Source organism: Sceloporus occidentalis, unplaced genomic scaffold (assembly GCF_023333645.1).
Source record: "Sceloporus occidentalis isolate IW3139 unplaced genomic scaffold, rSceOcc1.0.p SCAF_100, whole genome shotgun sequence".
NCBI classification, from domain to species: domain Eukaryota; kingdom Metazoa; phylum Chordata; class Lepidosauria; order Squamata; family Phrynosomatidae; genus Sceloporus; species Sceloporus occidentalis.
In genome coordinates, this window is record NW_028317080.1 from 2695260 (window position 1) to 2719689 (window position 24430).

At 43.5% G+C, this 24430-nt stretch overlaps 1 protein-coding gene across 1 annotated transcript; it reads right to left on the reverse strand.

Moving 5' to 3' along the window:
• Positions 1-7518: 7518 nt before the first annotated feature.
• Positions 7519-22774, reverse strand: LOC149284058 (rho GTPase-activating protein 5-like). Its single transcript, XM_089497241.1, has 6 exons — positions 19061-22774; positions 15549-15693; positions 10118-10195; positions 9198-9329; positions 7988-8102; positions 7519-7852 (listed from the first exon to the last, which is right to left on the reverse strand). The coding sequence occupies exons 1-6, from the start codon at positions 22772-22774 to the stop codon at positions 7519-7521; spliced, it is 4518 nt and encodes a 1505-aa protein (XP_089353367.1).
• Between the last annotated feature and the right edge of the window lie 1656 nt (positions 22775-24430).

The following is a 24430-nucleotide window of genomic DNA, read 5'->3' on the forward strand; positions in this document are numbered from 1 at the left end:
GGGAGGGATCTTATTCTTTCTCTGCTTCTTCTCTATATCAGGAAGCGTTTGTAAAGCCCTGCACAGCAGGGGGAGGGAAGCGGCCGCAAAAATCAATAGTATGTAAAAGCCTAAAAAAGATACTGAGCTGTACGGGGAACGCCCTACGGCCATGGGGACTACTGATACCACAATGCACCGCAACACAAGCTCTGTCTGCACTAACAGGGCCTAACGCGGACTGTAAACAGACAATGCAGCCAGTCTGCTCAGGTTTCAATATATTGCTTATCAGAAAGCAGATCCCAAACACAACAGGCTTAATCTTATACGAAAACAAGTAACAGATCTAATACACTGCAAAAGAATTTCGATTCCGAGCGGTGCAGCCGCCATTCAATACAATGCCGTTAAAGGATAATAATGGGTTAATGATAACATATTCAAATAAGGGTAATAATAAAATATTACGCATCTTTTCTGCGCATTCTTACGTTCTTTGTATCAGCTCAGTGAAGTCTGATGTACAAAAAATAATAATAAAATGTCATGTGCTGCGACATACTGTATATGAATGTTTCCATGTGATAAATCTGACAAAACAACCATAATCAAACAACCATGTCTACAAATAGATTATGAATCACTTTAGATCAATATACTGCAGATACAAGTTTTGCTTTTGCTTCTGATTGAGCCTAAAAGCTGTATGTTTCCATACATCCGACCATATGATTGTATCCATGATCATGCGCACATGTATGTGTTTGTAGATGTAAATATAAAGAGATACAGTTTGCTTCGTCTTGTTGCCACTTTATAGCTTCTCAATTTACATTTAGATTTGCTTGTCAATACAAGATAAACAAACATGTGGATTGTGAATGCTGATCAGGCCTAGTTATAGTATAATGTTGATGGTAACCTCCATGCTGTGTTACATACAATGTATATATGTGTTACATACACAGAATGCACATACAATGTAGGGAGAACGTGCGGATCAGCAGATACATCTTTGTAATTGTCTGACTAGCGCCTGTCTGCATGTCTTTCAGTAGGCCTTTGTTTCTTAGCCTATCTCGAGGGCCCCTGTACATCTGCGGTATCTCTCCTCCCTTCTTCCTGCCCCAGGATACAGGCTGGGTACCACTCCTCCATCAGCCCTAGCAGATGCTGCATTCCCCTTCCCCACACCCGGAGAAGGATACGGGGCAAACTCACCTCCTCCAGGGCTGCGCACGCTGCGGTCCAGGCTCTGGGCGGAGAGCGATAGATGCTGTGACCTGCTCTACGATGCTGTGACATCAACTCAGATGATGCTGCTCATTAGGGCTGCAGTTGCCGTGGTAACCAGGGATGTGATGGAGAGAAAAAGGGTGGGAGGATGCTTTATCCCTGGGATGATGGGACGTAACTTGAGACGTGAATTTAACCCTTCTGGTCCAAGGGCGTGGATAAGCAGTGGTTGAATCAGACTGAGAATGTGTATGCCACGATAACGAGAAGTAGACAACATTACCCAAGAATGGGCAGGAATCAGGGCGTAGTCAAGGGTATCCAACACCGCATAGTCCCCTGTCACTGCCAGGAGCAGGGCTTACAGTCTTAGCTGTGAAACATAATTGTGAAAGGGTTTTCTAACGATCAATTAGACTTTTAAACATAAACTCGGATTAGGAACACAGCGTGCCATTGGAAGTGATAAAGGGTTTCTGTACGCCTGTTATGAAGATATTGCATTTAAAATCAGCCCTGTTTGCAGCTACAATAGTCATTTACAGCATTAACACCATCTGCACTGTATGTCTAAGTGACCCCAAACTTTTGAACGTGTGTGTGTGTGTGTGTGTGTGTGTGTGTGTGTGTGTGTGTGTGTGTGTGTGTGTGTGTGTGTGTGTGTGTGTGTGTGTGTGTGTGTGTGTGTGTGTGTGTGTGTGTGTGTGTGTGTGTGTAGATATAGATATAGATATAGATATATATTCTGGCAGGATGGCCCGATCAAAACAAGAAACTCCGAACACCAGCAGAATAAAAGCAAGATGTGGTTTATTGCAGCTTTGGATAGTCCACAGTATTGCACTTCATAGTGTAAATAAACCAAAACCAAAACAAATCCTTTTGCTAAAGTCTGAGGGCCTCTGGCTTGACTGCCTCTCTCCCTGTTTCCAGACCCCTAATGCCTCTTACGGCCGCCCTTTAAGCACCTGAGTGCAGGTTAATTGGCTCCACCTTGCTGACCTCCAGCAATTAACCCCCTCATGCTGGGAATAATGAGCGTTCCAATCTTCCACTTATGTAGACAGACTCCATAACCTTGCCACAATATATATATATATATATATATAAGTATATACTGTATGTGTGTATGTATATTTATATGTGTGTGTGTGTCTGTGTGTGTGATGATCAGGCTTTTCAGGTTTATCTACCCCATGTACTGTATGTGTGAGTTTAAAAGAAAGCTGAAACTTTTCATCTTGCTACAATTTAAAATTTTGTGAACTAACCACCAGAATTGATAGTTCCTCAGAAACCGTATCTTAGAATTATTTCATAATTTTGTGGATAATCTGTACTGGATTTCTTCAGTTAACAAATATTCAAACACTGTATATCATCAAATAGTGTATGTTCTAACTTGATAACCGAATACTAAATAAAGAAATATATATATATATATATATATATAGTATCTCACAAAAGTGAGTACATCCCTCACATTTTTTTAAATATATTATTATATATTTTCGTGTGACAAAACTGAAGAAATGACACTCAAGTAGTGAGTGTACAGCCTGTATAACAGTGTAAATTTGCTGTCCCCTTACAAATAACTCGACACACAGCCATTAATGTCTAAACCTTGGCAACAAAAGTGAGTACACCCCTAAGTGGAAATGTCCAAATTGGGCCCAATGTGTCAATATTTTGGCCACTGCCTTAACCCTCTTGGGCATGGAGCTCACCAGAGCTTCACAGGTAGCCACTGGAGTCCTCTTCCACTCCTCCACGACAACATCTCGTTGCTGGTGGGTGTTAGAGACCTCGCGCTCCCCCACCTTCCGTTTTTATATGTGGACACCATTACACGGGTTTATTTTGTGCACAGAACTGTAAAAATGGAGGATTTGGAGAAATGGTCTGTTTTATCACAAGTTTCAGAAGTCCTGTAGCAGGAATGCACTGCCACAATTCTTTATTGAACAGGAACATTTCTAAGTATACATACATTGTACAGATCTTGCCAGGCCCAGACTGGCCCTCTGGCACAACGAGCAAACGTCAGGTGGGCTACTGCCCGACATCACTTCTGATATGCAGCTTCAGCGGCAGATTGGGTGCTATAGTGTATGTTCACCAGCTGGATTTACCCCGGGTCACTCATAACGAAAGCATAAAAACATAACACTTGCGTCATTAGGTGGCCACCAGCCTTAAAGTGCCAGGGGTGCTGTTTGAGTGTCTGTGCAAGAGGCTTGAGTATAGAAATTATTATTGATTTTTGAGGATTTTAAGATTATGATATGTAAAGATAAGTGTGTACGTGAGGTTTACAGTTTAGATTCATGTCTTTGAGGAGCTGTAGGCTGAAGCGTGAGATCTCATTAGAGGGAAAAGTACAGGGACAGTAGCCCAGCAGTAGCCCATGGATGAAGGATGTATATTCTGGAAAGTGTTGGTCAATAATCTCTATAAACCTCAGAGGAGGCATCATCATGAAAAGCACATAGTAAAGAGTTCACCGGGAAATGTACAGAAAGTGACAGCGGACGGCTGGGCCCCATGCTAGGCAAACGGGTGGATGTTGATTGACGACTGCAAGTCTCAGACGAGCCTTCAATTCAATACCTTGTTCCGAAAACATTTCTTGTGCTTTTTGTGACCATACTAAACCCTAAACCACCCATATTTAAACATCATTGACAGTGGCAGAGTTTTGGGTATCTGTGACGGTATTCGCTTGTTTGCTTTAACTGAAAAGATGAGAAGCCATTAAATGTCAACCATTAGTCTTGTCTCAACAGATTAACCCAAAGGATTCCCTTTCTATCCCTTTCATAGAAACAAATAGTCGTTTGCAGGCAGTATAGCACAGAGTGAATTTAATAGAGGTGCCATTTATTGGAAATCATTCTCCGTACGATGAGTCAGAGTATTAAAACATGAGCAATTTTATAGTCATCAGACGTTAAGCTACCATTTCCAGTAGCAAACCATCCATGAGAAATCTTAAAGCTGAAGGCATTCTCGATATTCACAGAGACCACTTGCTTACTCCGGGATTTAGAGGAAGGTTTGGATGTGGCAGTATTGGAATAGTATGGAAAATCCAGAAAGCATTATCTATATAAATATAGGTATTTGCATGCCTCCTTCGACTATATATTGCCATAGTCACTGATGTTAAGGTCACACCTTCTATATTACTTTGGTACTGGCTGGAATTGTTTGTAGCCGCCAGACAGACTCATTAGACTGCAAGGCAATCTCATCCATCATGACGATATCAATTCATGTCATCTATACATCCCACTTAATGTATTTTCAGGCAGCTGTTGGAGTTTAAAAATAAAACTCACCTAACCGCCTCAGCAGATGGCAGGGAAGTCTACTGATTCTCTCACGGCTGCTTCCAATTATACCGCACTAAGCAGGGATAAAATACCTGCACCACACGACAGATTAATAGGTTTACATTAATGTACTGTATGTAGTACCAATCCATTAACATTGCCATGTCTTATTATCCCAAGTTTTTAAGTAAGCAATCTTTTGATATAAAACCAAAAATTATATTAACCCCTTAAAGAAAAATGTATTGTTTTGTTATCGGCATTTTGGCTATGTTGTCGCCTAGAGATCACAACAATCCCCTTGCCAGCCTGACACTCCGTAATTCCTCAGGCCCCCTTACAATGTCTGTTCTCTATGGGCAAATTCGACCTCTTATCACTTGGGGTTCCCTGAGACAGGGTCTGCCCGCTTGGAAGAAAGACCTCCCAGATATAGAACCGGTTGCACCGGTCGAAGCCATGTTATTAAATTCTACGCTTTTGGTCTCGTTCCTATAGTGAGATGTTTTATCATGGCCTCTGGGCCTGCCCCTCCATCGCCAACCTTTGGAGAGAAGTTCATCAATATATAGTTTATAGAGTTTTAGGTATTAATTTCCATTCGACTGTAGAATGGGCCCTTTTTGGAATTTTGCCACCTCCAGGTATTCGACCCTTCACTGCCAGAGAAAAAAACACTTTTGATCACTATATCAGCGGTTGGTGAAAAAGCTAATCTGGCCCAATGGACACAGCCAACCCGCCACTTCTTGACATGGCTGTGGGCCGGTTGCATTGCATTTTTCGTTTGGATTGGCTGGACGCCAAGAAGTGAAGGCTAAATCTGCTGCCTCCGAGTGTAGATGGTCACTCGAGAAGGAAAGATCTTGCAATCCAAGTCCCTTTATAACCGCCTGTACATGTATAATAGTGACACGTTAATAACCAGGTACACGGTCCTGGACTAGAAATGGGACGCCGAGGAACAGGACGTAAACTTAATTGCTGGGCTTTCTACCTTTTTGAGAGGGTGTAGTGAATTATTCACAAACAACGTATCACTAGCCCATTGTTCATCTGGTGTATGAGGTGTTAACATTTCTTTTCTTAAACCGTGTAAGTAACACAAACAAAATGGTGTTAGAATTTGAAGACAATTCTTCGGTGTGATCTGTTTTTTCAAGCGCCTGAAGACCTCATTTTAAGAGTTTTCTGAAACATTACGTTGGCTGCTCCCTGGTTAAACTCTTATTTAACGAAACGTGTAAAAGGACAGTTATGCAATGGACAAATTGACTTTTTTCTATTTGTCTGACTCATTTTAAGCCATATTGTCTGGATTTTGGCTGCATGTAACCCATGTATATGTTTAATGTAGAGATAGTGCTCACCATCTCCACAGCCTCAAACGTCACAGGGTTCTTCAGGGTTTTCTTTCCCAACTCATGATTTGTGCGTTCCTCTTACCACCCTCATCCACCACACTTTCAAGTCTTTCCACATCCAATACCCTCCAACCAACATTCTATTATACCCCATCCACATTTTGCCACCCTTCCCAGAGGGTTTAATTACTCTCTCACTCCAGACTAATCTTTCCTGCCTCTGTCAGTGTCTTCTCAAGCCACCCAAATCAGCGTTATTCAAACCCCTAAACCTAATTGACCCTTGGTCCCTTTTGAGACCTAGCTCGGGAACCCATAAGCACCGCCATTCTGCTTGCCTACTTTTCCTAGCGCTCAGGGTCTCGTCTTTAAGTTTCCAATGACCCATCTCTACTGTTCTGCTCAATCAGTAACTTCCTGCAATTTGCGGAAGGCCTAGATACGCATGTAAGGGACACCATAGCGCAGGGGCGTCTAAGCTGCGGCCCTCCAGCTGCTGCAAGACTACATGTCCCATCCTCCTCAGCCTGCCCTTTAGCTGAAAGAGCATTATGGGAGATGTAGTCCTGCAGCAGCTGGAGGGCCGCAGGTTGGACGCCCCTGCCACAAGCAAATGCCAGTGCAGCCAATAATCTACCACAGCTATAGCGTTATAGAGCCGCGTGTCGGCAGAAGCATACTTCTCCATGTGTAAAGTTTATGAGAGATCTAGAGACCTAGATGGTCTACCGTAACTAATTCTGCCCATACGAGTACATCAATCATTTCCTTGTTACAAAGAATAACCAGGTAATGGGATTACAAAGGAAATTGAAAATAATGAAATGTTACAGTGTAGGTAAAAAGTCCATTTCCCTTACAGGTTATCCGTTGTGGCTACAAACAGCAAGAGTCACACACTTTTCCCAGCATCTTTGAAGAAAGATTTTAATGACCCAGACCCCATCCCCTGCGTAGAAGAAAACATGGATTTAATGGATGGATGTTTATTCTTGAAATATGTAAACATTTATATATGTACATACAGTTTTAACTTTGTATCATTTACAAGTTAAGCTCCAATCCAAGCATCACCAACACGGATTCCATAACCCACCCCGCTGCCAGGCTCCCACACGCTCCAACACATGCCCACGTACACACACCACGGATGCTTTGACACCAAAATAAATCTCAGCCATCAGAAGGGCTGTGAAATCACGCTATGCATCGTAAATGTTATTTATTTCTGTATTTTAATTAGATTTTCTATAGAAAAGAACGGTTTACTCTTTGAACTGTATTTTCTCTTCTGTACTGATAGGTATCTTAGTGACACAAAGGTGCCACACGGGAAGAGTATTGAATCTGAAGTTCCATGCAGCAGCAAAATTCACAAACAGGGCCTGTCACAGACCTCTCTCTAGATGTCCCAACGTGTTAAAAAAAAAACTTAGAAACAGAAGGAAAAAAAATAAAACCGAGAACTAAAAATAACCTGATCCATCTGCATTAAGGTATTACTACAGGTGGGAAGTCTATTCCTCATGCCATCATCTGGCCTGTAGGGATCTGGGGGGGGGGGGGGGTTAAATTACAAGTACATTGGTAAAGCCCATTTATATGATGCCCAGAGCGTCAGCTTGTAGCGGGGGCTGCAGGAGTTGTGGTTGGAGAGGCGGAGGTAATTGAAGAGGGACTAGTGGTGCAGCTAGCTGTCCTGGGCTAGAGTGGTGGGCTGAAGGAGAGCTGGTGGCACTAGGCGAATCCACAATGTCGCCTTCATAGAAGAAGAACTGGCACTGCAGGATGAACATCTCAATGACAGACTGGTGATTCTTGGTGGTAGAGAAGAACTCTTTGTTCTCAAAGTCTGGCCGCATCAAAGTAGGCCAAAAGCAGATGGACAGGTTGTCAGCTGTCATCAGGTTGGTCTTGTTATGTTGACTAACCCTGTGAAATAGAAGAGAGACTTCAGAGGTACTGCATGGAATCCCAACGTAGGACTGTATAGTTAACAAGAGGATAACGCTGAAACGAGACTCAAAAATCTCATGACGACAGAAAAAAATATATAATCATAGGTACCTGTTTAGGTGTGTGATAACGAATTTGAGGACCTCATAGTTGACAACATAGTTTTGACGGAGGTTCCTTAAAATGTCTTTTAGGACCTGAAGCCGCTCCATCTTGTCCTGGATTTCTGTTTAGACAGGTGAGACGTTAAGGTTTGCTAGTAATTCCCAACCTATTTCGACTCTCCTGACACAATTCAACGCTAATAACTGCACCAATGCATGCAAAGAGTAAAACACAAACGTTTAGCTCATGTCACATTTTAACGGGCAACTTAACTCACTTTAGGCTTTGTAAAGAATCCCTCCATGCTGACAAGAAAAAAAAGGACTGCCGCTAAAAAAGTTTAAGCACCAGGGCTGAATGGCTTTGGGGTTTTTTCTTCTCTTTTAATGAAACCGTTAAATTAGCAAAACAAGCACAAAATGTAAAGGTGAACAAGTTTATAACTTATGTTATGTGTATTTTTAATATGTAGGTATTTAATGAGGCCCTTGCTCTCGATAGAAACATAAGCTATGATTTGTTTTTTTGTTGGAAGGTCTTTATTCTCCAGCCGGGCTAATTTGTGAAAGGGGAGACTGCAATGAGGTATCGCAGCCACTTTAAAAAGGGCTAAAAGTTTACCTTCATTTTTTGGTCTGGAATATAAAGGGAGGCCTTTGTCTTTGGGTACTGAATCCCCACAACAGAAGAAGGCATATAAAAAGGTACTCTTATTTAATAATTCTTCGGAAACAAAAAATACTTACCTGATGTAGAAGCTGCAGCCCTGCTGCTGCCATTTTCCTGCAATTAACGGGAACATTTCACATGCATGTTCGCCGAGCCAGCACTTGAGGTGAGTATATCCTATGTTAAGGAGATGTGCTTGGCCAAGCATGTGCTGCATGGCAAATAGCTGATGGGTGGGGGGAAAAGGGACAAATGCATTGGGGGGATTCTGCAGAACTCCCTCCCTGCATTTATAATGGGGGACTCATAATATACATTAAATAATTTAATGCAGCAATATATTACGGCATTATTCTGCCATGTGGGATATCAACCTCCTATCCACCCTGCATCTTGCATTTGATCCGCTGTAGCGATGCGTGTCTCGTTAGTGTGAACCATAAGCGATGTTAAATAAAGTGTATGTTTCGTTTGTCCGAGTTTAGACATTGCAGCCGTCTCAGGTGCTGCAGTAATAAAGCTATGCTTGGCCGGCCATTACACTTACTTGAGGCTTCCAGGAGGTCTGGGTGAAGACTGTAAGGGATTAATGGAGCGGGTAGGTCTGCAAAGAATGCTTTCAGAGCGCCTGCTACTGCGTTTACATTCACCTCCATCGACGCCAGGTTCAGATTGTTATCTGCAGATCACAAGAGAGATTTCAGTACATGACAAAGCGAGCATCATATCCCCGCACGCTGCGAGCTGCTGTCCTCGTTGTCTGTTCATTTCATTTAAATGACCCGATTTGCAAGTGGGAAAGTTTTGGATGTTTGTAATCTGTAATCGCTTTCACTGCAATATAAATGAGAACAAACGGACCTCTGGGATCTTGAAAGCTTGTGTGACTGTATCATATCCTATGAACATGGGGGCTTACTAAAAAGAGTCAACTTTTACAAAAATACAAGAGCATTTGACTTGGTATAGCAGAATTTCAGACAGAAGCATTAGCTCGATTATAAGACGCCCCACAAACTTTGCATCTCAATGAAAGAAAAACATGGCACTCATATACACATTTCTGTAAAAAAGGAAGGACAGGTTAGGCTCTCAGAATTTTTACAGTTTCACCTTTGTTTATTGGTTAAAATGCAATAAAGGATGCAAAAAATGAAAAATGGTTGTATTTTTATTAATGTTCTTAGATTTAGAGACACTGCTAGGTGAAGTAAAAGGCTAATGAAGCTTAATCAGGCTGAGATATACTCTATCTCACCAGGGACAAATGCGATGCGCTCATTAGGAGAAGATGGAGCAGGAGCTTGAGTCATCGATCCATTCGGAATTCTAGTGTTTGTCTGCTCCGTCCCTCCAGCAGACTTTATTCTCAGTGCAAGTTAAAGGGTTTCTCTCGTTAATGCAGCTCTGATCACATTTTTCCAACTAAATCTACCTACTGCCATTATTTCCGGGGTTACGACTCACCTTGATCAAACTGCTTCTGTATATTATCTTGGTCTGTTTTGTACCCGCTCACACGGTAGAGGCCTTCAGTGTTCAAGCCTGGAATACAAAGAAGAACATGGGAAGGATGACAGGTAAATTAATCACCGCACACGGAAGGACCCGAAGCTAATGACCGTTGCCATGGTAAATATCTTCAGAAGTTTCTGCCACATATATTTGCATATGGAAGATAAGTTAGCTTTCAGGTTAACGCGTAAAACCTTTTCTGAACTTACATTTTCCAGAGGACATCTTAATACAGTAATAGCAAACTCTTCTATTACACCCCGCGAAGGGACTGCAGATCTGTCACGTTGGCTTCAAAGCGCTCATCCACCTACTCTGCCAAACTTTTGTTAATCAATGTAGTATTGGCAACACCACAGCCAGACTTTTCCCAGAAATAATTGTTTAATCACGGGATATTTGCCTCATTTGTAATCTTTGCCTGGAACACAGGTCATGTGACACAAAAGCACGCGCGCTGATTGGCCGTTCCCTTAGAAACAAAAGAAAATTCTTAAATGTTTCTGTGTTGCTATGCGAGATTAAACCTTCAAAGGAGATTAGAAAATGACTCATCTGCTAAGGTGTTCTTTTATTTTACATGTTCCGGAGCTCACGCAACCTTTAACCCATCGACAGATACATCAAACACGCAAAATTCTCTTAGAAGACTGCAGTAATTTTAGGTGCTCCGGATAGCTACAGTAATAAAGATATACAAAATAGGGCAGCGCACAACCTAAAAAGCATAAAAGGTGTACAACATTCAGATTCCTGGGTTGCTGCTAGAATAATAATGACGATTACACAAAACAAAGCGAGAATTCAACGCATATCCTAAAAACAAATTTCATTATAGTTTGATACATTTATACAACACTCAGGCTATAATATTATATAAATAATTTGGGACATATATGTTCCACTTGCCACACTTCCTATTTTCGGTGTCATTTCTGCAAATTTCTTACATGCTTCTGGAAGTGAAAACCCAAACTTCAACCAAAAAAAAATAATCTATTAACACATTTAACCCTTCTGATTCCACAGCTAAAGCTACAGAGATTCATTTACTATCCCGCTAGAGATTATGAAGTCATTTCCTGTGGCTCAGACCAGATGTCATCGAAAGTATCGGACTTGTGCTGTAAGAGGCTGCTGCGATCCACTGGGGATCCATCCAAGCATTTCCTCTCCGTTACAGATGGCTGACTAAACAGACATGGACTCCTAGCCGATAGATTCCCTGACACGTTATGTTAGAGGTCCGGATCAAGCGGCACAGCGCACTATTACTCATCAGAACCTTCTCTATACGTCCAGTCTAGAGTGGATAGCGGAGCACATATATAGGGTCCCCACTGATCCCATAGGGAGCGCCGTCCTATCAGTGACTCGCTGGTTGGGGAAGCTGAAACAGCGGAGAATTGTGGAGATGTTACACAGTGACGCGTTCTTTAGATTTACATCCACCCCCACACTTACAAATGCATGGAGGGGTTCTGCAGACTCGTCCCATATGCATTTGCCCCTCTCATGTGTCACGGCTATCGCATCTCTCATTTGACGCACTAACTGCCAGTCAGCTCCAACAATAGCTGTGTGTGTGTGCGTGGATGTATGTGTATAAGAGCAGTGTAGGTATTTGTGTGTTTGTAAGCTAGTGTGTGTGTGTGTGTAAAGGCAGGAGAGTGTGAGGGCTGTGCATGTGTATACACGTGTATATGGATAGGCTTGCATAAGGGCAGTGTATGTGTATATGTGTGTGTTTATGGGCAGGTGTGTGTAAAGGCAGTGTTTAAGGGAAGTGTGTGTGTGTGTGTGTTTGTAAGCTGGTGTGTGTAAGGGCAGTGTGTGTATATTTGTAAGCTGGTATGTGAAAAGGGCAGGTGTGTGTAAGGGCAGTGTATGTGTATATGTGTTTTTATGGGCAAGTGTGTGTAAAGGCAGTGTATATGTATGTGTGTGTATGGGCAGTCGTGCGTAAGACAAGTGTGTGTGTGTGTGTGTGCGCAAGGGTGTGTGTATATGTGTGTATATGGGCAAGTGTGTGTAAAGGCAGTCTATGTGTATGTGTGTGTTTATGGGCAGTTGTGTGTAAGGGCAGGGTATGAATAAGTGTGTTTATGGACAGGTGTGTGTGTGAAGGCAGTGTAAATAAAATATGCTCTGTAAAAAAAATAAAAAAATAGCCGGGGGCACAATTTTCCATTCTTGCCTTGTGCGCAAAAGGAGCTAGCTACGGCTCTGCAGTACTGACACCCCAACTTTAGAAGAATGCATATTAAAAAGTACTCTGAATAACCCTAACCCTCTGTATTTTAAAACATTCTTCCAAAAAATTACTTTCAGGCATTTGCACAAGAGCATTTAATGGGACCGCACAGCTAAGTGCATATGATAGCCGACGTGTCCCTTAAATCATTGTGTATATATAACCATATTTATGTAACAGGTTCCTCGCTGGGATGGGACAGGTGCATCAAATGCCCCCCCGGGGTAGTCCAGTTTAAAGCGATCCTTAGCCGTTGCATTTATTACAACACGAGTTGCTCTTGGTGAATGAACTAGTAATAAGCATTCGCAGCCTGGGAATAGCACAACACATAATTAAACTAATTAGATATCACACTCAGCCTCTTTAATTTGCCACCTACGGTAGTAACGGCAACAGATGAGGAGCCCTACGATGATCTTCTAGAACGGATCCCCTTTAGCTTCCTGGCGATATGTTCTAATGTTAACGCGTTCGCGCTCTCGAATGGATTTCAGGAGAAGCTTTTGAAAAGCGCAGATGTTTTCGCATGCCTGGCGGAAACATAGATTCAGATTTCCCAAAGCTGTAAAGCACTGGAATCTAGGAAGCATTATGAGCGCGAGTAAAACATGCCGCACATAACAATCACTGCTATTCTCTGGCTCAGGATGTCAAAAGATGTCCCATTATTTCAGAAGCCAATTTAAGGGCTTTTTTTCCCTCCAGCTCCTCGCCCGTTAAAGTGATATATCCATTCCCGAACGGGTTATAGCAGTCTAATCCGGGGAATGTCCGGAGAATTCCGAGGCAGCGAATAGAGCTCATACGCACAACAAATAAAAACCAGAGCTAAAGAGCATCTGAACAAAAGAAATGACAGCGGGCCTTGCTGAGCCCGCAGCATGTATATTACATATTACACACACATATAGATGGATCTCGTTATATGTTTTAATGATCCTTCTAAAGTCAAAGGATGGAAGCTCAATTGACACTGTCCAGCGCTGTGGAATAGGTCGGCACTATATAAACGAATAATAAGGACCTTTAAGTTAGAACTGATGACCACCAGGTAGAACTTCTACTTCTAAAGTGTCAAATGGCAAGACAAGTTCCACGTCTATTCACATACGCTGCTCTCCTGAACTATAACGGCTCCGGCTGCATATGGGTTGGAAAGTCTTCGCTCCAATATGGAGGACTCTTAGCGAGTGGATAAAGTCACAAATCCCACCCTTACAAACCGCGTCCACCTCACTGATCCCTATTTCCATAATGGGTTCCACCGACACTCACATCTCGAGCGTTATTTTATTTCAATCCTACAAAAACAGTTTAGAAATACAAAAAGCAGAATGCACCCTGCAGACGATGAATTAAAAGCCAAAAACTGGAGACTTCCCCGTCACCTGAGGCCACCCCAGCCATGACAACCCAGCAGTTGTCATGACAGAAGAAGATGTCGAAGAGAAGACTTCAGCCAGCAACAATGGGATATGGCGACAGACTTAACGCACAGATTAAAGAGGGCAGAATCCCATCATCCTCTCTCCCTGCGTTCACGAGATAGCCTAGCGAGACGCGCCAAAGCAAGGAGGGAATCAGAGCCGCGGTTTTACAAAAACGGGATTAACAGATTATTCCGACGGTCTCTATGGCAGCAAATGTATTCACAGCCTTTTTCAGCCCACAGGACCCATACCCTAGTATGAAGATAATCCACCGCGGTGTACAGGTTTAAGATAAGGGTGATCGGCTGCAAAGTAGGAGCATTTAAACTTCCACTAAAATACTAGATCTATTTCTCATACGGGAAAACCTGGAGAAACGGAAAAACGGGAAAGTAAAGGTGCGTGGAGAGCCGCTGTAAATACAGTGTGATGTATAAATGGACGTCTCACCAGAAACGGTCCGGACAGGATTTTTGGATATATAGTATCATTTAGCTAGTATATCGAGCGGAGAACATCTTGTGTTAAACCCAGGTTCGCAAACACGCGGATCCAAACACACAGGATCCTCGAGGAGGAAGGTAACGGGTAAGAAGAAAAAGAAAACAATGCTGAATATTGTATAGGGAGGACACAGAAAGGGCAGCGCCAAACAGACCCCGCACGTTACAACCCGATATCTGACCTAAATCCTTCTCCCAATAATGGGACAAGGGCATCCCAAAGAAGCTGCCATCACCCTCACCGGGAGGGGGGGTCAAAACGATACAATCATGGAAGGGCCGACATCAAATACATTTCCGCTTCTGAAATCCTCTTACACAACAACAATCAGCAAACTTATATACACAAAAGAACATAGATTTAAAAGATCAACGCAAAGACAACTATCAGGAATGCTCAGCACAGCGATGGCAGCAGCAGGAGCTGTGGGCGACGGCGGCGGCATCTGCTTCCTCTCCTGCTTGTCGGGAGCCGCATGTGGCTGGGATCAGATCTCACAGCTTGTGTCGCCTACCAAACGCTTTGCGCAGACCCAACAACTCTTTAACGCCTTCGGCGACGCTGGAGCTTGTTTGTGACGAGAACAGCAGCATATTGACAAAAGGTGCTGATCACTAATAAAAACTGCCCCGTTCTCTGAAAGAACCCAAAGCTGCAATGCTTATATCCCTTAACATGTTTGCCTTGGAGAAAACCAACATATTGGCCTGAAGTCCATTAAAGCCATTTTTTTTCTTACACAGAAATAAGCTGCCAATCACTGACCGACACTAGACTAATGCCGTGCAGGGGCTGGGGGGCTTACGCAAGACGTGAGAGCTGCCAAGCTAGTAGCCCCCGTAACTCGGCTGATGAGCCCCCCCATTCAGAAATTAAAGGGACAGATTGGACACCACAGATCCCATCAATACCTGGGTCTGGAAACGCAGCGAGACCTGCTCTTGTGCCGACGGCATGCTTGCCTTTATTCCATGGGCAGGGCTGGTGCGATAAATGTGAGATTCACATAATTATGACACCAATTTCAGAGCCCGTATACGATTAAAAGCAATATCGTGTAGTGAAGGGGCCCAGATGAGGACATTGAAATGGATCATTGGCTACTAGAAGCACAAAAGGGCTGACTTCTCCAGTGAACCCAGAACCCGAGACAAAGTCAATAATCTGTCCTCGTGAACGTTCGATTGCATACCTGTTTCCTCGATGAAGTCGATGCACTTCTTCACAAAGACCGGAACGGGCTTGTCTGCGCTCACGAGGTCCTGCAAGGGCTTGCCGAAATAGTTGCTATCCCAGGTTAGGCGAGTGTGTGGGATGAAAGGCTTTGTTTTCTTTTTCTGCAAAAATCACAATATCACATTTTATTTGAGAACCGGTTGCTACTTTAACGCGCTTAGAACCAGACCGAGGAGAAACGGCACAAAAACATTCTGAACATGATTTTATTATCGACGTGGAAAACGACAACTAGTTTGATGCCCAATATCGCTCAAATCTTCCCATCCATGAAACATTACGGAATAATAATGTAATAAACGGTATGACGACGTTTTTTGACATTGAGCGACACTCTACAAACGCTGCGTATTTATAGCCGTTCAATTGGGATTTATGGAAAGCCACAGATATAAATCTACACCAAGTCTTCACAAACTCAGAAAACTTGCATAAAAAAACCCATGAATAGAAAATTCAGGTCAAATCTAATGCCGTTTCTAAATTGACGAAATAACTGATATCGTCCGGAATGATTTCAATCAGAAAGACATTTTTTTAGCAGAGGTTTCGGTGGAAGTTGTTTGAGCAGATGGAGGGGGGGGGGGGGCAGAATGTTAGAAATATATTCACATATATATATTGTATTACATACACACACATTATATATATATATACACATACTATATACACACACAAAAGTGTGGTGGTCCTTGCAATCCAAGCGCCTAGTAATGTAACTAAAAACTGCATCTATGAACATACGTGTGATTTTATATAGTAGGAACCAAGGGGCAGTCAGTAATAAGGGGAACGCAATGCCGGATTGGTAATGCGGCTGGATTTGATCATTCTTACTATATCTCGTATAATCCGGAATTGCCTTTTTATAGCACTTAAAGGGTACATATAATGAATATGATCGTTGTGTGGTGTGCGGTGAGACTCGATGAGCGCACCTTTCTGCCACCGACCGGCTCCATCAAGCAAGAACCGCCGGACCACTAGAAGTGCCACCACCATCACCATTATTTGGGGGAAGAACGCACATCAAATCACACAGATGTATTTAACCCTTTCCGTGCCAACCACCTGCAATCCGTTAGCGACACGCGCCAACGCTCGGGTCTCCCCTCCACTACAGCGTTACACCAGCTGGGTTTCCTCTTATCAGTCATAAAGTTTCTTAAAGTCATATCAGCTTCTTAAAGAGGATTGTATCTTCCACTCCTCCCTTTCAATGCACCTAAGATAAGAACACGGCCTCTCACAGCATGGTTTATTTTGGCTCGTAAAGTGTATTTTTTTTATATATACTGGATTAGTTCATATGTCTATTATGCTGTCTGGAGCCCCCGGAGAGGAATAAGAGAACTTCGTTAGATTCTGTTATGGAAAAACATACAAAGAGCACAATACAAAGCGTCCGGGCCCTCGGCTACCGGCCCCTTCGACGTACCTAACCGTATAGCAGAGTCATTGGTAGCCTGGCACGGCACTAAAAAAAAACCCCCAAAAAACCATATCCCTCCACTTTGTTTGGCCGTTAGCTAGGCTCTGCAGAGCGGCCAATGATGGGCGATCTATTGCAATATAACGCCGTTAGGCATAAACCGGTACGATGGCACCGATCACCCGCGGAAGTTATATCATTTATATATTATTTAAATGATCCCAAATCTCAATCTGCATCTACACGAAGCGACAGGATGCTCAACAAGTTGCCATGGTGATGACAAACGTACAAGATATTAAAGCGTTAAGTGACATCTCCAAACATAGAACAACCTAAACTACTTGCCGGCGATAAGCACCTTTTTTTTTTCTTCGAGCGTCAAATGTTTTCAAGTATTTCTGTTGATACTAAATCTCATCGATAAATTGGGCTAAATAAACGGTGGTTGTGCTTGTCAATCAGCACCGGCAGCATGAATGTAATATGTGGAGGTTAACAGTCATATTTGCGTGAAAGGTGTGCCTACTTAGTGCCCCACGCCTTATATTAACAGACTGCGTATTCAACTATGAACGCGCCCGCTCGTTTAGAGTTTCATTCTCGTTTTATAGCTAGTGTCACAGCTATATAGCGCTCTGTTAATGTAACGTTGGCAATATCTCCCAGCACGATATATGTAATTATTTACCCACACAATGTACAGACAATACACAAATACAATCCTGACAATTTTGGAGTAGAGTGTGTGTGCGCGCGCATGTAAAAATGACACACTTGTCTCATGTCTCTCCTGCAATCATGTATCACACTGGGATTGGGAGCATGCATTGGAAGTGATAAATAACAGAATGTATAATATATATCTATATTATATATTACACACACACACCGCGGGCTCATGTGGCATAACGTGGTACCTGGATGCCGTGTATACAGCAGGTGAAGCCCTACGATGCAGTTCCAAGTTGCGCTGGGGCCTGGGTTTTGTTATAGATAATAGCGCCATGGTCTTATACTGTCAGCAGGTGACATTGTGCCCTATACTATCCCTAAGCAATCACACACTACACCGTCCCAGTTATATTTCACCATCTCTCTCTAAAGCAAATCTTTCTTCCGTCACGTCAACCTCAGACCCTCTAGTTTTAGACTATGGTCTCTTGTTCTAGAATCTGTCCTCCTTGGAAGTAAACTTTCCTCATGTACTTGGATGAACCGATTAAACTGCCCCTCTATAATCACTTTAGACCCAGAGTGGTTATGCCTTCTGGCCTTGAGGCACACATCCCACAACCTTTGGCATTTGCGGTGGGACTCGGGCAATGGTCTGGGCCGGGGGGGTTCTGCGTGTAAATGCCTTCTTGCCGGGAGCTGAGTAACTATAATTTTCTTCATGGTTTCCTTCATTTTATATAAGTCTCGGGTATTCCTTTTCCATTCCCAATCTCAGACGTCTCATGCTCTGTTGGGTGGCACAGCGCTGGATGCCAGCATTGGGATGGTTCTGTGGCTTCATCTATGTACGTCTTTATGTAACATGTATACACGTTGCCTATGTACTTACAATTCACAGCACAGTTCCTCTTTACATAAAAGAAAGTTATAAAAAAAAAAAAAAAAGGCTTTAATGTCCTCGTTTCACTTCCCAAACGCAAGAGGAAGCAACTCGCAAAAGCGAGCCGCTATAATTACACTAAAACCGGGAACACCTTACTATCTTAAATGTTTCGTTTCCCCAATAATTGTCCAAGACTATTATGACTGGCATAAAGGCTATTTATGTAACTGCGGCCAGCAGAATTACGTTTACTCATTCATAAAAGGGAAACAAGTAAACATCTAGTTAACATAAAAAAAGTATTTCTAAATAGAGATTTATAACAAGATAAATGGGGGAAAGGGTATTTAAAATGAAGGATAAATCAGAATAAAATCCAGTCGATAGATCGGGTGCCAGTAGGTAAAATATTAAAAAGCCGTGACTTCTAGACTTTTCCTCGCCCCAAATCTAGAAAACCGAACGTAAAACTGACCTTTTTGTCCTCTTTTGTTTTCGGTGGCTTTTTCTTGGTCTTCCGCTCTTCTTGCTCCGGATCAGACGTGATGGCCGGATTGTCTATGCCCCCCTTCCAGGTGTCACCGGGTGAGAGCAGCGGGTCTTCCTCGCTCGGCCTGTGCTTTGGTTTCCGCTTGCGATCTTTTCCCGGCAAGGTAAGTGCTTCCTCGTCGCTAGCATCAGAGTTTGCTCTCCTGTAGGAGTAGGATTTGGCCTTACTAAAGAGAGTCTTTGACTTGTATCTGTATTTGGACGGTCGTCGCTCCGCCTGGGATCGCGACACTCTGTCCGAGATGCCGTTCTCTTCGTCTCCTTGGACGTTGGCAAAGAAGAGACGATTCTTTAGCGCGTGGTTCTGGCTGTCATCAGGGACAGCATAGATGTCGTTGGAAAAGTCTTTGTGTTTGAGTACTGTGTCGGCGGGCTCTGCGTAGTTATCCAACGGGTCAAGATCATCTGGGTGCGACAAAGGGAAGCGAGAAGGCTGCTTCTTTGGGTTCTTACTGATGCCAGCTTCAATGGTTTTAACCAGATTCGGGTCCAATCTATTTACTTTGGACTTGGGTGCAGCTCGTTTCTGCCTTATTGAAGGCGGCACTTTATGGTTTCTGTCATGGTCGAGGCAGTTAAGCGGGGTGCTGTGTATTGGATATTCGTTCCCTTCGTTGTCCAAATTGCACTTTGGCAACAACTGGACATCATCACCGATGGGGCTATACGGAGGTGGTGCTTCGGTGTCATCTTCGGAATCGGGATAGCAGCTGTAAGCGGGAGAGTTGCCACGCGGCGAATGGATGAAGACATCTTCGGATTGGTGATTCGCTTCCCGGCTGTTCTCTGCTAAATAAGAGTTCTCAATTTGGGTCTTTTTTTCCAAAACATCACTGAAAAACGGCGTGAAAACCTCCGTCTGACGATGATACTGAGACAAGGAGTATAAAGCGGTAAATTTTGCAGAAATCTCAGTGGCAATGTGCTCCCCTTCCGTCATGGACTCTTTGATGGACTCGTTCTCAAAAAAGTCTGCTTGGCTGTCCGTGACGGCCACCAACTGAACCGGAATAGTGTCTTGTATCTCGGACAGGAAAGCTCGCAGCATTCCCATCGAAGCCTTGCGTTTGGCAGAATAAACGAGAATATATCCGTGGACGAGTTCGTCCTTTCGGACTCCTATGGAAGAGTGGTAGGACAGTATGGTGATCTGGATTCTCCTCCTCGTTTCTCCAATAATTTTGTCAAGCATCAGGGAGTTGTTTTGGCCAGGCTGAGCCGCGCTGCAAGTTCGTGACTCAAGGAACGGAGAAAGAATGAGGTCTACGCTGAAGGGATCTCCACACATGCCACACATCACTATCCTCAAATCAGCCTCCGAAAGGTCTTTAATAGTGGGACCCGGGCTGGCAATATCAGAATTGTGCTTGACAGACTCCAGTACTCCTCGTAGCGCCTCCTTAATCTGAGACTCGCTGAATTTACGCGGATACGCTCCAGCAGGTATGTCTACAAAGGGGCACTGAAGCTTATTTGCCAACTGCTGTCCTTGATGTCTCAAAATGGGCAGGTTCTTGCTCACACTCTCTCTCTGATTAGCTAAAATTAAAGTGAAAGGAAGATTTAAAATCTCTTTCTCTCTCCGTGCCATGGCTTCTGACCGAATTTTGCCGATGCATTCTCCGATAAAAGTAAGGGACTCAATTGAGCTAAAAACACAGAAACAACCATGCGGCTTAAAACCAAAAGTCCATAATTGGCTCAGGAGGTATGGGGAATGCGCATCTACCGCTCTCAAGTCCAGCTCGTATATTTTCCCATCTAACGCAAACTCATCATCCGTTGATTGCGTTCTTATTTCATTGGCCATCTCCTGAGATAAACTATCCTTGCCAAGTATAAGAAGGTTCACTTTGTCGAGGGTGGTACCATCGTGGTACAGGTTTAGCCGGCCAAGGTTGGACTGCAGAAGACTGTTGGCGAGTACCTGTTCTACTTTAATATCCATACAGTTTTGGCCACTTAGACATGTTTCTTTAGTAGGATGATAAACAAAACCAATGTGTTTAAGAAGAAGAGATTCTCTGTCAGTTGCAAGCTTCTGTAAAGCTTTGTATCTCGGTTCTTCCCCAAGGACAGCGTTGATTTCGCTCATTTTATCAGTGCTAGGGGTGGCATTTAGATCCAAATCATAGAACAGCTCGGAGTGCTCAAAAAGCATCTCTTGAAAATCCTCTTTGGCTTTTTCGATAATTTCCCTCTGGTGTTTCCGGTACACTTCCACCCGATCTGTCTCATTGATATACTTGTAGGCTTCATCCTCCAGAACAAAACACATAACCTCTTCCCAAGGCTGACCAGGAGAGATAAATGGTATCTTTTCAAGAGTTTTCTTGAATTTCTCCTTCATTTCTACTCTCCTTTTTTCACACACCAGGTTCTGGACATGGTTTTGATAGACCTTCTCAGCCTCTGAGGTGCAGAGCAGATCAAAAGGAACCCTCCTGTCATTGACTTTGTCGATCTGATCAGACTGATCCCATGGAGTCTTCTCCAGAAAAACAAACCAAAAGTTGAAATCAGGCCTTTTCTCAATCAGCTGCAAAGCCTCAACCCACTTTAGGTTTTCAATTTCCTCAAGTTTCGGTAAAATTGTATTGAGTGTTCTCGGTAGTGTTTTCAGATACTCCTCCTTTCTTTTTCTAATATGCTCCTGCTTCAGCTGCTCTATGTGCTTGGAAAATGTATTTTTGGCCTTCATGGTTCCTTCCAGGTTGATGTAATTTTCATAGTCTGGGTGGTTTTTCAATTTGTTACTGATAATCTTCCAGGTTGAATGGTAATCCCGGACAGTTTGCACAATAAGTTTTTCGTATTTGTCCGTAGCGGAGGCCACAAGCTGCCTGTGTGTTTTAAAAGCATCCATATAGGGAATTATTTTAGGTTTACTTCGCGTTTTGTCCAGCAGTTGAACTAGTGCCGTAAAACACGTATCTACATTGATATTATTCCGGGCGGAAGTTTCTACAACCGATAAGTTCTTCTTGTTTGAGGCGAACCCCTGGACTTCCCTTAGATATTGATCCACACATTCATCACATTTTGTTGCTGCAATGATGACGGGTTTTTTTGCTTTTGCTACTTGGGCATAGAGATTATTGACAAACTTAAGCTGATCCTCAAACTTCCGGTTGCATCCTTGGCTGACATCGATGCAGAGCACAAATCCATCTATTGTGAGCTTTCCTTCAGGCATTTGCTTCTGCTCAAAATCCTGTTCCAGGCCAAGCTGATCTGTGCAAATATACATCAGCTTCTCGGCAGACTGCAGCTTGGAGGCGGCTGCGCGCTTTGTGTACGGTTGAAGGTTTGTACTCCGATGGGGTAGAAATGTCTGGTCATCTATGAACTCAGTTTGCTCAATGATGTGGTGCCTGCAGTCGACCCCATCCTCCCCATTCTGTATTACGTCACCCCAGTACAAAAAGTGGTCATTATTGACGACACGCCCACCAAAGTCAATCGTGCTAAGGACAGAGGTATGTTCTGGGTAATATTCATCAGCCTTTGGGCGGACATATCTGTTACACAGACACGACTTTCCAACTCCACAGTTGCCTTTATCTTTCTCTGTTCCGGACAATCCTATCACGCTAATAGTATACGATGGGGGTCGCAGCTCCTTATTCTTTGCCATCATTACTCCCCTTTCATCCTTCTGAGCTCATTTATACAGATGGTCGTGTGGTGCATTCTTAAAATATTCCACGTGATCCAATGTGTCCCTCAGAAGCAAAGGCAGTATCTTGTTGCTCTTATATCCTCCATTGACAAAGCAGATGATCCTCACGCATGGCTGCATCTGATCTTTCTGCAATAAGTGAAAGAAAACAATATAGTTATTTATGGTTTTTAAATAGTAAGATTTAATGCACAATAATAAACTTACTGTCACTGATGCAAACTGACTAAAATCATTATCGCCCACTCTGTGTACTAAAGAAAAAGTACTGCAACCGCGTTGAACCGCGACATATCCAAATAAAACACTGCATTCACATGAGAAAAAAAAAAATACCAACAACTAATCCGCTTATTTCCGCAGATCACTACTTCACAGTCGAGTCTGATTATCCAACACATTAAACAAGTTGTCTTAACCAGTAATCCAATCAAGGTAGCGATTACATGGTCCAAAATAAAAGCTACTTCGTCTGGATAGATGTATAAACGTCACATTCCTCTCATGATTCGCTTTTGATCCTTCAGATCACTACATACGGAAGAAATTTACTGTGACGCGAAATACCTGTTGTCCACTTTTACGCTTCCGGAAGCACTTTGCTATTTTTTGAATTGATTTTATGGATGAAGTGGTCATGGATTTGTAATCACCCATCTGGCAGGGAGGTGAGAATATAGACTCCATACCCCACAGCTCACACACCATAGAGAACAGCCACTCCATACCCCACAGGTCCACAGACCATAGAGAACAGCGATACCATAGCCCACAGCTCCACAGACCATAGAGAACAGCGAGGCCATACCCCACAGCTCACACACCATAGAGAACAGCGACTCCATACCCCACAGCTCACACACCATAGAGAACAGCGACTCCATACCCCACAGCTCACACACCATAGAGAACAGCGACTCCATACCCCACAGCTCACACACCATAGAGAACAGCGACTCCATACCCCACAGCTCCACAGACCATAGAGAACAGCGACTCCATACCCCACAGCTCCACAGACCATAGAGAACAGCGACTCCATACCCCACAGCTCACACACCATAGAGAACAGCGACTCCATACCCCACAGCTCCACAGACCATAGAGAACAGCGACTCCATACCCCACAGCTCCACAGACCATAGAGAACAGCGACTCCATACCCCACAGCTCACACACCATAGAGAACAGCGACTCCATACCCCACAGCTCACACACCATAGAGAACAGCGACTCCATACCCCACAGCTCACACACCATAGAGAACAGCGACTCCATACCCCACAGCTCACACACCATAGAGAACAGCGATACCATAGCCCACAGCTCCACAGACCATAGAGAACAGCGACTCCATACCCCACAGCTCACACACCATAGAGAACAGCGATACCATAGCCCACAGCTCCACAGACCATAGAGAACAGCGACTCCATACCCCACAGCTCACACACCATAGAGAACAGCGACTCCATACCCCAACAGCTCCACAGACCATAGAGAACAGCGATACCATAGCCCACAGCTCCACAGACCATAGAGAACAGCGAGGCCATAGCCCAGAGCTCCACAGACCAAAGAGAACAGCGAGGGCGTAGCACAACAGCTCCACAG